This window comes from Podarcis bocagei, assembly GCF_964188305.1.
Source record: "Podarcis bocagei genome assembly, chromosome: 3".
Taxonomy (NCBI): domain Eukaryota; kingdom Metazoa; phylum Chordata; class Lepidosauria; order Squamata; family Lacertidae; genus Podarcis; species Podarcis bocagei.
This window is the reverse complement of record NC_138127.1, coordinates 82,993,900-83,011,057: the sequence shown is the minus strand read 5'-3', so window position 1 is coordinate 83,011,057 and position 17,158 is coordinate 82,993,900. Positions and strand designations below refer to the sequence as shown.

At 40.1% G+C, this 17,158-nt stretch overlaps 1 protein-coding gene across 4 annotated transcripts in view; it reads left to right on the top strand.

The window, feature by feature from the left end:
* KCNK2 (potassium two pore domain channel subfamily K member 2) overlaps positions 1-17,158 on the top strand; it is a 132,776-nt gene that overhangs the window by 91,549 nt on the left and 24,069 nt on the right. For all 4 annotated transcript variants that reach the window (XM_081186076.1, XM_081186077.1, XM_081186079.1 and 1 more), the window contains exons 5-6: positions 192-378; positions 14,163-14,302. In XM_081186076.1, the coding sequence (XP_081042202.1) occupies positions 192-378; positions 14,163-14,302 (327 nt within the window). The remainder of the gene's footprint in view (positions 1-191; positions 379-14,162; positions 14,303-17,158) is intronic.

Genomic DNA, 17,158 nt, shown 5'->3' with positions numbered 1-17,158 from the left:
CTTAGTGCTGTTTTGCTGCATGCTTTGTTTTCTTAGAAACTTTTAAACGTTGTGTCTAGAGGTTTTTAGTAAAAACATTAACATTTTATAAACACATACATGCATACATACAAAGCCACTGTTTTACTAATAATGGATTCTTCTCTTCTTCCATCCACCTTTCCCTTTCTTTGTTCTTCCGCCCCTCCCAGAAATGGAATGTGAGTCAGACAAAGATTCGCATCATATCGACAATAATATTCATACTGTTTGGTTGTGTGCTGTTTGTTGCTCTCCCTGCAGTCATATTCAAGCACATAGAAGACTGGGACACACTAGATGCAATATATTTTGTAGTTATCACCCTATCAACGATTGGGTTTGGTGACTACGTTGCAGGTAAGTTTTTAATAATTTTTTTACTAAAGTCTGCTGTTTCAGTTTTTTAAAAATATACAGAGATGTGTATACTATTTATTTATTTTATTCCTTAAGATTTATATGCTGCTTGTTAGTAAACAACAAACAAACAAACAAACAAACAAACAAACCCAACAACCTCCAAGCAGTTTAGTGTCTTATTTATTTACTAAATTATTATTTCATTTATATACCACTCTTTATATAAAAGAAAAATCAGTGTGATTTACAGATTGTAACATGGAATATACAGCCACAACAACTAAGAAATGTATTTTGTGGTGTTATCTTGTATTTTTATGCTGCGAACCGTCCTGAGCTCTACGAATGAAAGGCAGTATACAAATGTAATAAATAAATAGATAAATAAACAAAATAAGAAAAACATTAAAATATTGGATACCAGGCTATCAGCAGCAAAATACAACCAACCAACTGCCTCAATTATCTCTGTAAAACATTATCAAAAGGACCTGAAAGGCTTTTAAAATATAGACTCTGACATATGAGAATATGTCATAATGTTTTCATCTATATAGGCTCATACTCGACTACTGAAATGTGTATGTTTTAAAATGTGAAAATGTCCTATTGTTGTCATTTTCTTCTTGTATGAAACATGCATGAAAAATTTGATTCCTTTATGCATATATTATACAAAAATGACGTTGGGATTCTATTTCCATGCTCAAAAAACTGTGATCCTCATAGACAAGAATGGACTATGGTATGGTTATGTTGATAAAACCAACACAGAAGGAAGCATAAATAATTCCCAAAGGCATCTATTCTCCTGGCTGGTGTTCTATCAAAACTGGTATATTATTCAAAGCCATAGAACTGGTATTTTTATCTTGCTTTTATGCAATGAAATGCTTACCCTGGTTATGTTTACAGTAGGAACATTATGTGCAAAGGCTCACTTAACTGTAGAACATTGACTAGAACATAGAGTATGTTAGTAATTTCTGTTAGTATAATTTTTTTGCTCATTTTCCACTTCATGGACCACTTGATGCAAAATTTTTTCATACAGTTCTAGTGTCATGTCAAGACCATTTTTAAAAAAAATATCCTGATATACACCTCCGTACATTGGGATTCTCTCTGTAGCTCAGTGGTAGACTATCTGCTTTGCATGTAAAAGCTCCCAGCTTCAATCCCAGGGATCTCCAGAGAGGGCAGAGAGAGATTCCTTGCCTGAAATCCGGTCAGTAAAAACAATGCTGAACTAAATGAACCAATAGCCGTGATTCAGTGGCAGCTTCATATGGATTTTGCTGCTAACTATACTGCTATCTGTGGGTTAAACCACAGAGCCTAGGACTTGCCGATCAGAAGGTCGGCGGTTCAAATCCCCTCGATGGGGTGAACTCCCATTGCTTGGTCCCTGCTCCTGCCAACCTAGCAGTTTGAAAGCACGTCAAAGTGCAAGTAGATAAATAGGTCCTGCTCCGGCAGGAAGGTAAACGGCGTTTCCGTGCGCTGCTCTGGTTCACCAGAAGTGGCTTAGTCATGCTGGCCACATGACCCGGAAGCTGTATGCCGGCTCCCTTGGCCAATAAAGCGAGATGAGCGCCGCAACCCCAGAGTCAGCCACAACTGGACCTAATGGTCGGAGGTCCCTTTACCTTTACCTTTATACTGCTATCTGCACTGTTGGTTTGACTCTCTACCAAAAAGTAAAATGTGGAGTAAAAAATGGAGGTCTTAAAGTAACAACTACAAAGGACCCCTCCTGGCATTTTTTTTTTTTTTTTTTTTGTGTGTGTGCACATGCATCATAGTATGTGCTCATGGGGGCAGTCACATGTGACCCAGTTTTCAATGCACATGCAATGGCTTTGGGGTGGTCACACTGTTTCATTTCCAATCTGTGCATATCCTGTAACTTTCTGCTGAAATCCCTTAACAGTTACACCGCAAATGCTTTGGTTAATTTTTGTCCCACATTTGCTGCACTGTAGGCCTTCTGGACAGCAATAATGTGGTAGCGTTGGGGAAGCATTGCAGAACAAACTGAAGCAGAGTGCAACCACCACTTCATATTGTATGCTTTAAGAGTATACATTATATCTCTGTGTGTGTCTGTGAGTGAGAGAGTTTGTGGTTTTATGATTTTAATTATACATTATACTTATTTTAATTTTTATATTTTTACAACTTGTCCTAGGTACATTTGGTAAAGTGTGGGCTATAAATGCAAATCATAAATAAACAAACATGAATTGATCAGACCGTTGCCCAGGCTTTTCATAGAAAAGGGACCCAAAGTAATCTTGTCTACTCACTAAGTAATTGATCCACTCACTAATCTTCCATAGGTCACAGTAGACCAGTGTTTCCCAACCACTGTTCCGCGGCACACTAGTGTGCCGCGAGATGTTGCCTGGTGTGCCGCGGGAAAAATTAAAAAATTCGAAAGATTTTTTTTTTAAGTCAAATTTTCGATTGGGGCGCCGTCACTAGATGACCCCTGGGGTTCCCTCCCTCCCTCCCGCTCTGCGCCTCCCTCCACCTCCTCCTCCTCCGGGGAGGCCCTTCCTGGCTCTCGGCCAAGGCTTGGCGGCTGCCACTCACTCACTCGCTCGCCCACCCGTCCCTCCATCCCTGCACCCGGCCTCTCCCCCTCCGTCCCCGGCGCGGGGCTGCTGGGATCCGTAGTCCCCTCGCCCTTGGGCTCCGCGCCCGCGCGGGGTGCGCGAACTACGTTTCCCAGCGTGGCCTGGCGGGCCGGGCGTTTTGTTTGAAGCACTCTTCTCCCGGCCATGGAATGAGCGCAGCGGCGGCGGCCGGGCGGGCAGGGGCTCTTCCGCGCAGACCCCGCGCAGACCCCGCGCAGCCTGCCTGCGCCCCCGCGGAGATCGGGCGGCAGGATGGAGCCCGGGAATCCCTGCGGAGGCGGAGCGGCGGAGGCGGAGGCTGCCCCCCAGGTAGGGCTGCGTCGGGGTTTTTTTATTTTTGCAATGCTGCATCCGCGCCGGAGGGGACGCATCGGACCGCGGGGAGACCCCTTGGCGGGCGTGCAAGGCAATGCATGCGTGCAGGCGTTGCATGGAGTGCAGTGCAATGCAATGGCAACGCGGCGCCCTGCATGCATGCATGCAACTTCCACCGGCGCTCCGGACTTGGCAGGTGAGGGGGGTCCCCAGTGGGCGGCAGTGAGAGCCGGGAGGGCGAAGGGGAGCCGGGGAGGGGAGCAGCGCTGCTCGCCGAGCCCGGGGGAAAACTTCGGCGTCGTTGCGCCGGGTGTTGGAAGCGGAGGCTGGCGGGGGGCCCTCACCTGCAAAACCTGGTCGCCTCTCATATATTTCGTGCATTGCATTCATCGCCCGCTTTCTCCTCCAAGGAGCTCCCGGGGGCGCGCGTGGTTCTCCCCGTGTTATCCTCGCAACAACAGCCCTGCGAGGTGGGTCAGGCGAGTGGCCCAAGGGAGCACCCAGGGATTGTCCTGGCCAGGTGGGGTGATTTGAACCCTGCTCTCTGCCCGGTCTTCGTCCTCATTTAGCCCCCACATGTGCATGACTGTGCATGACTGAGGTTTCCCCCCCTCGTCTTGGCTATGGTGTGAGTCTGTCCTGTTAATTAATGGGGTTCTGCCTTCGGAGAAGATGAGCCAGCCCTCAAGGAGGTGATTATGTAATTTGCTAGCAATTCATGTCCCTCCCGGCGTGACGCTGCGCGCTGACGTCACGGGGCTGTAATGGTGGTGTGCCTCGAGATTTTTTTCATGAAACAAGTGTGCCTTTGCCCAAAAAAGGTTGGGAAACACTGCAGTAGACAATCCAGACCAAGGTTTTACTTGGAGGGAGCAGATTTGTGTCTGCATCTCTTGCAAACTTATGGAAAAGATTTAAGCCATATACAGGTACTGCAGTGAAAGACGAAACTACACACACACACACACACACACACACACACACACTTCATATGCTCGACTTAATTCTTGCTTTGCTTAATGTGTTTTTGGTGACATTCAAGCCAGAAAGCTACGGTCTAGGGGCACTCGCTTCAAACCAGGATCATAAGAAGAACCCTGCTGATTCATTCCAAATGCCAATCTAGTCCACCAGCTTCTGGGCAGCTCACAATGTAAAAATACAAGATAAAAACACAAAATACATAATAAAAAGAAGAGCAGAAAAAACAACAGCCCAAACCAATAAACCCCCTCCCTGCCTCCCTCTTGTCACCACATATATGAAAATAGATTCCATAATTTGAGTATGGGCTGTGGGAAGGAGTACATCCTTTTATTTGTCCTGAGTTTTCCACTACTCCACTTCATTTCATGAGTCTATGTTCTGGCAATTTTATAATAATAATATAATAATAATTTATTATTTATACCCTGCCCATCTGGCTGAGTTTCCCCAGCCACTCTGGGCAGCTTCCAATCAAGTGTTAAAAATAATACAGCATTAAATATTAAAAACTTCCCTAAACAGGGCTGCCTTCAGATGTCTTTTAAAAAGAAGATAGCTGCTTATTTCCTTGACATCTGAGGGGAGGGTGTTCCACAGGGCGGGCGCCACTACCAAGAAGGCCCTCTGTCTATGCATGTCTATCATGCTCTACATCCCCAGTTGCTTTTTTCTAAATGAAATAAGTAGCTGCAAACTTTAGAACCTTTCCTTACAGGAGAGCGGATCCAGCCCTTGGTGATTTTGGTTGCCATTTTCTTCCATTTTCTCAGCTGTACAATATCCTTTTAGAGATGCAGCAACCAGAACTATATACAGTATTCCAAGTATGACACTGGCAGGTTTATTTTCCTTAATAATAATCCCTAACATGCAATTTCAAAAGGTTACCCACCATGGCCCTATGATGTGAGGGTTGTTTTCTCCCCTGCACACGGCCTTACACTTAACTGATTTGACCATAATGCCCATTCCACAGGTCTTGTAATATTTGTTTGGAGCTCTTCAAAATCCCTTTTTGTTGTTACCACCTGAATAATTTGGTATCATTTGCAAACTTAGCCACCTTGTGACTCGTTTCTAACTCCAGAAAAAGTTATGAAGAAGGGGAATTGCACGAGTCTCACTCCCAATACAGATCCTTTGAGAACTTAGCTTCTTACATTCTTTTATTGTGAGAACTTATTTATTCATTCCTATTCTCTACTTCCTGATCTTTAACAAGTTGCTGACCAAGAAGAGGACCCATAATCTTATTCCATGACTGCTAAATTTGTTCAGAAACCTTTTTTAGCGAGAGCCTTTGTCAAAACCCTTTTTCAAAGTCCAGCCACACAAAGTTCACTGGGTCACTTCTGTCTGTATGCTTTCTAATACTCTCAGATAACTCTGAAAGACTAAATAAAAAAAATCCTATATAGAAGGATCTGGCAACTTCTGTTTCAGTGTATCTGAAGAAGTGTGCATGCACACGAAAGCTCATACCAAGAACTAACTTAGTTGGTCTTTAAGGTGCTACAGGAAGGAATTTTTTTTTTATTTTGACTATGGCAGACCAACACGGCTACCTATCTGTATCTGAAAGACTAATGAGACTACCGTTTCAGTAGTCATATTGATTCTTCATCAGCAATACATTCTTCTATATTCTTTATATTATCTTTAGAAATGCTTTCCACAAACTTTCCCAGAACTGATTTAAGCTAGCTGGCCTATAATTTTCCTGTTTCATCCTGAATCCCTTCATTAAAAACTTGTGTCACATTGTCTGCTTTCCACTTCTCAGGTGCAGAGGCCAATCATAGGTACAATTTGTATTTTTTTGTTGGCAGTTGAGCAATTTCAATGCAATAGTTGAACTTTTAAGCTTTTTCTTTAACAGCTACTTCTAATGTCATCACTTTTATTATTTTTTTATTAAACCAATTTCAAAAGCAGTTTTCCATGCTGCATGTGGTCTCGTATATGAGGAAAACTAATCTAAAGCTCCATATGGTTCAATTTTATTGGCTCTTTAAAAAAATTCTCCGTATCAGGTATACAGAAAGATAATTTTATACAAGTTAACATAATAATATGATTGAGATTTGAAGTTCTCTGCTATTAGTTTACTTTGCTTGTTTGAAACATTTATATCCTGTCTTCCCTAAATGTTCAAGCTTGACAGTACAAGGGGGTAATTCGTATAAAATAAAAACTGGAACAATTTTGTACTATAAAACATTAACAAATACAATAAAAGACTAAAAACATAATTCAAAAGAAGAAACAACGCAGTGGAAGACTGGAAGAGCAATCCATAAGAACAGGAATAAAACCAATCAAGCAGCTTTTAAGAAAGGCACTAAAAATTGACATTTCTTCCCCAAAAGGAAGGTCAACCATGCACTGTAGTGAAATCCCATCAGGATTAGCAGCATGGTGGACTTTTCTGTACAGGAACTCCAGAGTCTGGACACTATCACCAAAAGAGTCCCCTCCCTGGTCTCAGCTATACATGATTTGGGGGGGCCTCTGCAGATGAATGTGGGTATGTGATCATTCGATAAGGTGGTCCTTGGTACTATGGGTCCAAGCCATATAGAGCTTCAAAGGTGCATTACTAGTGTTTTGAAGTGAGCCTGGAAATAAACTGGGAGAAATGCAGCTCAGAAATGATGTAATATGCTGCTGATCACAAGCATTCTTCAAAGGCAGCACCATGTGAAACACTTTGAAGTACTTCAGATGTGATGTTATTAAGACAAGTATCACAATGGGCATACTTGAATTAGATTTTACCTGCCTACTGCAGGATTAGAGATAGCTGGTCCACTAGTCTAAGTGAGGTATCAGCACATCTGGTCATAGATGAGCATTCAGGGTCAATACTATATACATAGGCATTCCCAAACTATGAATCTGTGCTTTCCAGAAAACACCACAGGGCTGAGTCCTGATTCCTGGAGTAGCTATTCTGCTGACCAGAATCTCACCTGTCTTCTTAGCATCAAGCCTTATTTTTTAGCCTCCATCATTCTTGGCTCCAGAACTTCAACAGCATTTCTGGAATGTGATGAAAATGAGAGATAAGAGTTGGGCATCATCTCCAAATTGGTGGCATCACAATTCAGATCTCCTGACAAACCCTCACAGTCATTTCACATAGATGTTAAGTAGTATGGGAAAACAGGCTAGGAACCTAAGATAACCCAGATAGGCCAGCAGCCATTGAGTCAACAGGTATCCCATAAGTACCACCTTCTGAAATTTCCTCTTTGGTGAAGGAGTGGAAACATCTAATATAGCTTCCCAAAGCCCCATGTGAGAGGAGCTCCAGAAGAATACCATACGCCACTTGAGATTTCTTGAACAACCAGCAAGGATAACCTTCCCTTGTTCAGGTGTGTGCCTGTGTGGTTTTTATACTTTCCTTCATTCTGCAAACAAAATAAAACAATGGAGTATGTATCCTGAACAAATAACTTGGCAGAACAAAGCAAATGTAATTGTATAGGTCAGGGCTACTTTAATATGTGAAAAGATTTCTGATGGTGATGAGTCATGCATCTCATTCAAGAACTGGCATTTGAAGACAGCTGTCTGGCTTCTACCTACTCTAGTCAAAAATGCCCAGCCAAAGTTTTATTTATTTTTTGTTAGCGTGTATATTATATCCTCTCCTCTTACAGATGTTAATGTTATTTCACTTCAGCTCTCCATGTTGCCTTTTGATGGCCAAAACATATTAAATCCCCAAACCCTTTCGCAGTGGACTTTGTAGTGGATGGGCAACAGTTGGATTGGTTGGAAGTTTCCTTCTGCTATTCCTGGCCTTCACCCACAGAGTGATACCAGTGTCACTCCACTAGCATGCAGCTCCCCACTGTACCCACCAAACATACTTTTGCCTGCTGAAATCACTCTGCCAGCTCCTTCTGGTGCAGCAATTTACCTGCCTGTCCTCCTTCTGCCCCAGCATGAGTGTCAAGGCTGTTGTGGTTCCACTGCTTCATTACACCTCACCACTTTTAATCAACCTGCTAGTCACCAGCCAGGTATCCTTGAACATTAAAACATTAAATCCACTATTTGAAAATGTGCTTTGGAAAATTATGTTTCTGAAAGGACTGAAGAGGAAGCTTAGAGAATCCTTACAGAGATAAGTGTCAGAAGCATTTGCAAATAGATCAATAAATGAAATAGACCTGGAGAGGTTTTTACCTTTATTAGAAATGCTAGTAGAATCTTTTTTGAAATAACAATAGACGATAAAGAGATGGAAGATGGATGGTGTTGATAGCAGATTATTCAGCTGCAGGAATATATTTGTTCCCACTTTTATTTTTTTTAAGGAATGCTTTCACTTCTTCTCTACAGTCTGTTGCTGAAAGATAGCACTTTTTGTACAATAATGAAAATATTTCCACTTGTGTAAAGTATCTCTACTTCTTTCATCCAGCAAGATGCTGTATATAATTGCAGGTGATGTTAAGACTCTTCTTTCTTTCAGCATGTGCTACTGCCAAATGGCAAACTACTCTTTAATCTTGGAGAGTGTAAAAGTAGGTTGACTAGCAAGGAGATTTACTGAAAGAAAAATAATTTAGACAAGTCCCAGAGTATGCACGGTATAACACAACCATTTATGCAATCATCTTAAGATCAGATCTGTATACAATATATCTATGCCTAATGTGTGTGAATGTCTATACACAGATGTGCCAATCCAAAAATCGATGCATGCTCCCATTTTTATATGGCTCTCTTGTGCATGTAGAACACTCCATTCATTTCAGTAGAGGGATTTCTTCATGCAAACAATGGATTATGTATTTGAATATGTTCTCCCTATTTAAATGAATAGACTAACCAGTTCAAGTTATGGGATCCTTTTGCTTTTATGGGATTGCTTTGTATATACTTCATACTTTGCCTGAAAAAAATCTCAGAATCTGAGAGAAAAGGGTAATGCAACAACCAGAGAAATTTGCATTTGGTGAACTGCTTTATGCTGCAATATCTGAACAAACATTTACAGGACAGAATTTCCCAATGAATCTAGATGCTTATGATAAATATTCATTTTTCTTTATACCTGTTTTGAAAACAATTAATCTAATTCAATGATCTATTATTCCTTACATTTCAACTGTGACTTTTGTCACTGAACAGATTATTTACTGCTGGCTTAAAATGTCCATAATTGTAGTAGATGTCTAAATTAATAGTCCACATGAATGAGAAAGAGGTCATTTTTGATGCATTGAAATCTTTATGGTTGCAATTATCATCTGATAAATGAGCTGAGAAAAGCACCTTGAGAAACAATTCATAGCCTTGCTTGAAGAATTAGGGTACAATAAGGTCGCATCCACTCCATACATTTAAAGCATGTGACTTCCGAAAGAATTTTGGGAACTGTAGTTTAAAGGTGCTGGGAACTGTAGCTGTGTGAAGCAGTAAATTGCAGAATTCTTTGAGGGAAGCCATGTGTTTTAAATGTATGGTGTGGTTGTGACTTGAGTGTAAATTCTCTTCAGCTGGTTTGAAATGAAACAATTCCATTAACAATTCCAGAAAAATACATTGCTCTGTGAAGGTGAAAAGTTAGAAAGCTTTTCCATGTACATTGTCATCTTCCAACATGATGTCAGAGGTCATGCTAAATATAGTAACAAAGCTAGATGAGACTACGTTATGAGCAGATGAAAACAGAAACATATTAAAGACTATAGAATTAGAGCTAATTCTCTCTGAAGCATAATCTCAAGCAGGCAAAGTATGGTACAGTTTCGTGTTTAGATGTAGAAGGCAGAGGTTCACATTCCTGTTCTGCCATGAAACCCTCATTGTAGACTTTGACAAGTCATTATCTCAGCCTGATCTGCTTTGCAAGATTATTGCAAGGGAAGAGCTGTGAAAATGACATAATGATTAAGAGGTGTCATGGATCGAGGTGTTGTAGAACTCACATTGTAGTGGATTGGAGTTACTCGTGCGTAAACTGTCCCCGTTGGGGAGCTTAACTGCCTGGGTTAAACTGTCCTGACTGCACAGCCCATCTCAGCGTGGCTGCCTCAGTCGCTAGCAGAATCTGTCTGTGGGCGTTTCTTAAACCTTTTCCAGCATGAAAGCTGTTTGACCCCCAGTCGTCTCCGCCTCTCACTGCGTGGGAGTCTTCTGCGCAGGGAGGGCATGGGCAGTGGAGGACCAGTGCTCTCCTCACTGATGTCCAGGGAAGAATCCCGGAGCTCTTCCCCCTCTTCTCCCATTTGCCCTCCTGGATCCTTGGTGTTATGCTGATTTCCTTCCCCCTCTACCAAGCTGCATCTCCCCCTGGTGCTAGTACCTTCTCCTGCAGAATCGGAGAGCCTCTCCTTCTCCTTTTGCTCTGATGTCAGTTTCCTGACACACATGATGAGCAGAGGTGTTGCAACAGTGCTCACTAGAAATGGATAAGAAGGGAGTAAGAACGAGAAGAATTAAAGAAACAAGAGTGGGGTTGTAAAAGGGGGGAAATAACAAAGAAAATAATGGATAATGTAATGCAAAGGCCGTTTCCTTCTGGCCAGACTGACTGCTGCTGCTGCTTTGCACTATCTGGGCAAACTACAAAGATTCAGTTGACTAGGAAATGAAATGAAATAAAAGGAAGGAAAATAGCAGCTCTTTGGGGCCCAGGGATTCCTAACTCCTGGTGCTGAAACAAATCACTCCTCATTCACAACTCACCTCTCTTGGTTGGCTAAAAAATGCTGAAAGGCAGGAACTAGTTCATCAGCTACATCATTATTTATTTATTTATTTATTTATTTATTTATTTATTTATTTATACCCCGCCCTCCCCAGCCAAGGCCGGGCTCAGGGCGGCTAACAAGCAATAATAAAAACAAGTTGAATGAATACTTTGAACGAATGCTTTGCTTCCTAATATTCTTCCTGGAATTCCAACAGACTTGTTCCCCCACCCCCAATGAAAGATGATAGCGTGAACCCCCTTACAGGCAGGACCCTCGTGCAATTGCTCCAACTTCACCATTGATAATCTGGCCTTGCCTAGAATAACAGCAGGGTGACACAGATTCTTAATTTAATTTCTGAGGCTCTTTAGACCTGAGGTTTTGCTTAGTATAAAGTAGTAAAGATCCCTGGGTCCTTCTAAAATTTTAAGTGTTGCAGCCACCCCTAAGTATAGGTTCAGCTTGCTAGGTCTTTACTAAGATTGTTTCCTTAGCAAATGTAGCATTTTAAGGAAAACGTGCAAAGTATTGTACAACAATATATTTTGTTCACTTCTTGAAGGCTAGCTGCAGATCATTTGCCTCTGCTTTAAAGTTCTTCTGCAATGCCTACATTCGGTTGGTGTTGATGATAGAGCTGCCAGCTGGCTGCAGACTACAGCAGTAGCCTAAGAATGTTAGGAGGAAGACTTAAACAATTTCACTAATGTACTGGAGTCAATGAAATTGCTTACCCTGTAATTGAAAGCAGTGTTAAATACTCACGACAGGTTTATCCTCACGTAACCTCAAAATGCCTGGAACATTAAGTGCCTGTTATTGCAGGCAGCTTGGTTTACCACTAGGTGACAATGCTTAACTTAGAAAATATGGAGGTGTGCAAAAATTCACATCAGTCAAAAGTGCAAAACTTGAGGTGAACCTTCTTAGCATTTTTTTAAAGAATTGTATTCAAAGCTTTGCCAATCCTGGTGTCAAGGTTGGCCATAGGCATTTCTGATATCCAAAATATTAAAATGGCACCTACCCTTTTATCTGCACTGGATCCTTAGGAAGCCTAGATGAGGCTTCCTTCTCCCTACCCCAGTTTAATTTATGAAACTGTGCCAGCCCTTGCTGAAGTCCTGGTTTTGCCTTCTGTAACTCTTCAGTGAGCCCTTGCCCTCAGAATGGATTCCTGGCGCTCACATACATTTCATCCTGAGCTTTCTGAACTCGCTACCAATACCTGGCCTCCTTTGCTGCCCTTTTGAATAAAACCCTGTATCCTTAGTCAACTTCCTGCTTCTTCTTTGGAATTCCCACCTGGTAAGCATAGTGTTGCCTCCTAGGGTTGGGTAGTGATGAATTCAGACCCAGTGCTAGACTATGACATCATTTCTTCTTATCCCTGGCCATAAATGCTTCAGTCAATATAAAACCCTCACTGAATGGTGATCCTGAATATTGCAAATGTAAAACAGAATTATTAAAATGGGTTATGTACCGACTATTTGGTACTATCCAGAGTACCGACTATTTAATTCATTCATTCATTCAAACATTTTATATGCCACTAAACTATAATAGTTTGTAGGCTGTTTACAAAAGTACAATACAAAGAATAAAAAGAAATGAAAACTATAAGATCAGACTGCCCTGAAGATCTCAAGATTGGGCAGGGATATAAGGGATTAGGCACTTCTTCAGGTAGCCTCCTGCTTATAATATACAAGCCTTAAAACAAACTTCCATTGTCATTTTTGTTTCACTTTTAATCTGTATACAACAAATGTATACTAGTATACTATACTTTTGAACCATGCTGCATAGTGGATTGATATGTTAGCCCACAGAAATTTCAGGTATTTGCCTTTTATTATTTGCCAGTGGTTCTCAGTTCTTTTAAGCCAAATAGCAGTACTTTAACAACCATTGTCTGCAATATAGAACTGGAGCTTTTTTCTTTTGTTCTTCTTTCTTTTTCTTTTCATTTTTGGTAAAACTGCTTTCCATAGATTTCTAAAGACTGCTGTGATGTGTATGGAATGGGCCAGCATTGAGTAGTTATATCAAGTATTCAGATGTAGCCAAACTGGTTTTTGGAGCAAGCTGAATGTTTGATTCCTTTGTGATTCCAGCTTTTAATTGAGTACTGCTAAAATCCATTGGTTTCAGTGGTAATAAGTGAATGTTAATGGACACATGAGTCTGCATGTGGAATAAGGAAACTGTTTTTCACATATTTAATACAAAAATAGTCTGAAATCAAATATTTTACAGTACAGTTGTATCACATCTACTCAGAATTTAGTTGCACTAAAGCATAGGATTGCAACCCCAGTTGCACAGTTTACCTATGATTCTGTGGCCTGCTTAACAAAAGGAGGGGGAGGGAATTGTGGATGCAATCCAGCTATTTTAAAGTTTAATTGATCTTTTTGCTAAATAATAGTTTTGAATTATATGAATGAGCCCTCACAAGACCATCTTGTGGCCAGGAGGAGAATGGAAACCTGCATTTGCACTTTAAAACTAACAACCTCATCATTGTGTAAAACCTCAGGAACACTAGCTAGTTAAAATTGTGGTTGTACAAACAAATTAGGATCCACCTGTGGTTCATGATTCCAGTGTGCTCACTAACTGGAGTTTAAGCTTGGCAGAATTCCCCTGAATCCAGATAAAATTAGGAACTCTTGGTGGGTTTAATATGTTTCTGGTCTTCTCTCAGCCATGCCAAAGCTGGAGGGAGAAAAGGGAGCTTTAAAGCTTACACATGCAATGTTAAGCCATCATTTAGTATTATATTCAAACCTGGCAACTGAGTTCAGTGGGAAAGATTTAAGATTGTGCATGCCATTGTCACAAAAATAAATGAAACTTACAAGTTACCTGCTTTTGGTAAGAAAGTTGGCTGAATTTTGGCCTCATTGGGGCTTTCATCTGTATGCTTCATGGTTGAATTTCTTTCTACCAAAGTTATTGTGCTGCAAAGTTCATGATAAGTTCAGAGAAAAGGAATGGCCAATATTTTTCATGAATTGGAATGAAAAGTAAATAAAGTATGATCAGTATAAATCAGAAAGCTATATTTATGTGCATTTTTTTTAAAAAAAATTGAACTTTGTCTTTTCAGGGGGGTCAGATATTGAATATTCTGATGTCTACAAACCAATGGTATGGTTCTGGATCCTTGTAGGCCTTGCATATTTTGCTGCTGTCCTGAGCATGATCGGTGATTGGCTACGAGTTATATCCAAAAAGACCAAGGAAGAGGTAAGGAACTTGAAGCAGTCTGATTATGACTCAAATATTCTCCATTTTTACAAAGTTTAAGTTTGTAAGCCTAGTTTAAGAATTTTTATTTAGTTAATATCAAACAGTGCTACAAAATACTACTACAAGAATGTAAAAACTGCTCTAGTAACTGCTTGATATTGTTGTCTACAGTTCCATTTCTACAAACCTGATAACAAGTTGTTCTAGCTGCAACATAATAAAACACATTTTAACATCTTAACATTTCTAGAGCTATTTTAGTCTTTGTTTAATAGATTCATAATTAGATATTGGTGCGATTTATTTTTCTTTTATCATTCATCCCTGCTGGTGTACATTGTTTCAGATTTGTGCATATTTATCTAAATTTTCCACATAGCTTCCAAAATCTTTTCTCCCTTATCCCCCCCCCCCCCCATTTTTGAATGTAATCCGCTTTTATCCTCTTCCTTATATATTATCGTTTGGTATATTTGAGACAACGTGGCTGATAAAAATATTAATTTTTCCAAAGAATACATCTGTCTCAATCCACTTTCTTGAGTTCTTAGCAAATTGTTTAGAAAATATTTTATTTGACAATGTTCGAATAATACGGGCCTTGTATCACTCAGCTTTCCCCTTGGATGACTGAAGAACTTGATCTGGCTATTATTAATCCAATCAACAAATTTGTTAGTGTCATTTCCATTTTTGTTAAATTGTGGCTAAAATTGCTGAAAAGTTAATGGGCATTTTGAAATGCAGAAGTAGTTTTTTAAAAAATTCCCATAAAACAGTGGATAGGGGGCACTATTAATCCTTTTTACTACGTTTCTATTTTTATTTTCCAAAAGCACTTTCTGTCAGCTTCCAACAAAACATTTTACCAAATGATTTCAGAAATTTTTATTTTGTTAAAAATACCAATCTACAATCCTTCCCAAACAATCAACATGATAATTAGCTGGAAATGAACGATCTTCTTCAACCCTGTTGGTGCACATTATTTTAGAAAAAAACATTCACAATTCACTGTCATGCTTCCATTTTTAGCTCTCTTTTAGCTATTTGAGTATGCAGCAACAAAAATGTTATTTTATAAAGAATATTAATTTTAATGTTGATATTCTTCCAAAAATAATAAATTTAATGAATCTCCCTATTTCCAGCTCTGCTTTCATATTTGCTTCCAACATATCACAGTTTAATAATTGAAGTTCTCATTTTGTCCTAGGGAAAAAAAGATCCCTATATATTTCAGGTTTTAAAAACAACAGTCTGGATTTTTCTTTTTATTCTCTTAATCTTCTTAATTGCTGTTCTGAAAACTGAAAGATAACAATCATCTTTACCACACACACACACACACCTAATAATTTAAAGGTTGCTGGAAACAAGATCTTTCAGTCATCAAGTGCCTGGGTGAACAGGTATATTTAAAAATTCCTCCTGAAGGTTAATGAGAGAGACAGATGCATGTCACTAGAGAGTCTGTACACAAAGGGAGAATCATCCCTGCGAAGGCATCACCGCCATCAGGGTCTCCTCTGCTAATCACAAAGTCTGAATTGTTTAATATTGGAGTTGGTGCTCTCTTAATTAATTAATTATAAGAACCATGGATGGAGATTTGTAACATTATACAGGAGGCAGCAACAAAAACCATCCCAATGGAAAGGAAATGCAAGAAAGCAAATTGGCTGTCCAACTATGCCTTACAAATAGCGGGGAAGAGAAGGCAAGCACAACGCAAGGGAGATAGTGTAAGATACAGGAAATTGAATGCAGATTTCAAAAAAATAGCAAGGAGAGACAAGAGGGCGTTCTTAAATGAGCAATGCAAAGAGAAAAACAATAGAATGGGAAAAATCAGAGATCTGTTCAAGAAAATTGGAGAAATGAAAGAAACATTTCGTACAAAGATTACCATAATAAAGGAGAAAAGTGGTAAGGAACTAACAGAAGCAGAAGACATCAAGAAGAAGAGGTAGCAAGAATACACAGAGGAATTATACCAGAAAGATATGGATGTCTCATACACCCCAGGTAGTGTGGTTGCTGACCTTGAGACAGACATCCCGGAGAGTGAAGTCAAATGGGCCTTAGAAAGCACTGCTAATAACAAGGCCAGTGGAAGTGATGATATTCTAGCTGAACTATTTAAAATTTTAAAAGATGATGCTGTTAAGGTGCTACACTCAATATGCCAGCAAGTTTGGAAAACTCAGCAGTGGCCAGAGGATTGGAGATCAGTCTACATTCCAATACCAAAGAAGGGCAATGCCAAAGAATGCTCCAACTACCGCACAATTGCGCTCATTTCACACACTAGCAAGGTTATGCTTGAAATTCTACAAGGCAGGCTTAAGCAGTATGTGGACCGAGAACTCCCAGAAGTGTAAGCTGGATTTAGAAGAAGCAGAGGAACCAGAGACCAAATTGCAAACAGGCACAGGATTATGGAGAAAGCTAGAGAGTTCCAGAAAAACATCTACTTCTACTTCATTGACTACGCAAAAGCATTTGACTGTGTCAACCACAGCAAACTATGGCAAGTTCTTAAAGAAATAGGAGGGCCTGGTCACCTCATCTGTCTCCTGAGAAATCTCTATGTGGGACAAGAAGCTACAGTTAGATATGGAACAACTGGATATGGAACAACTGATTGGTTCAAAATTGGGAAAGGAGTACAACAAGGCTGTATATTGTCCCTGTTTATTTAACTTATATGCAGAATTCATCATTCAGAAGGCTGGGCTGGATGAATCCCAAGCTGAAATTAAGATTGCTGGAAGAAGTATCAACAGCCTCAGATATGCAGATGACACAACCTTGATGGCAGAAAGTGAGGAGGAATTAAAGAACCATTTA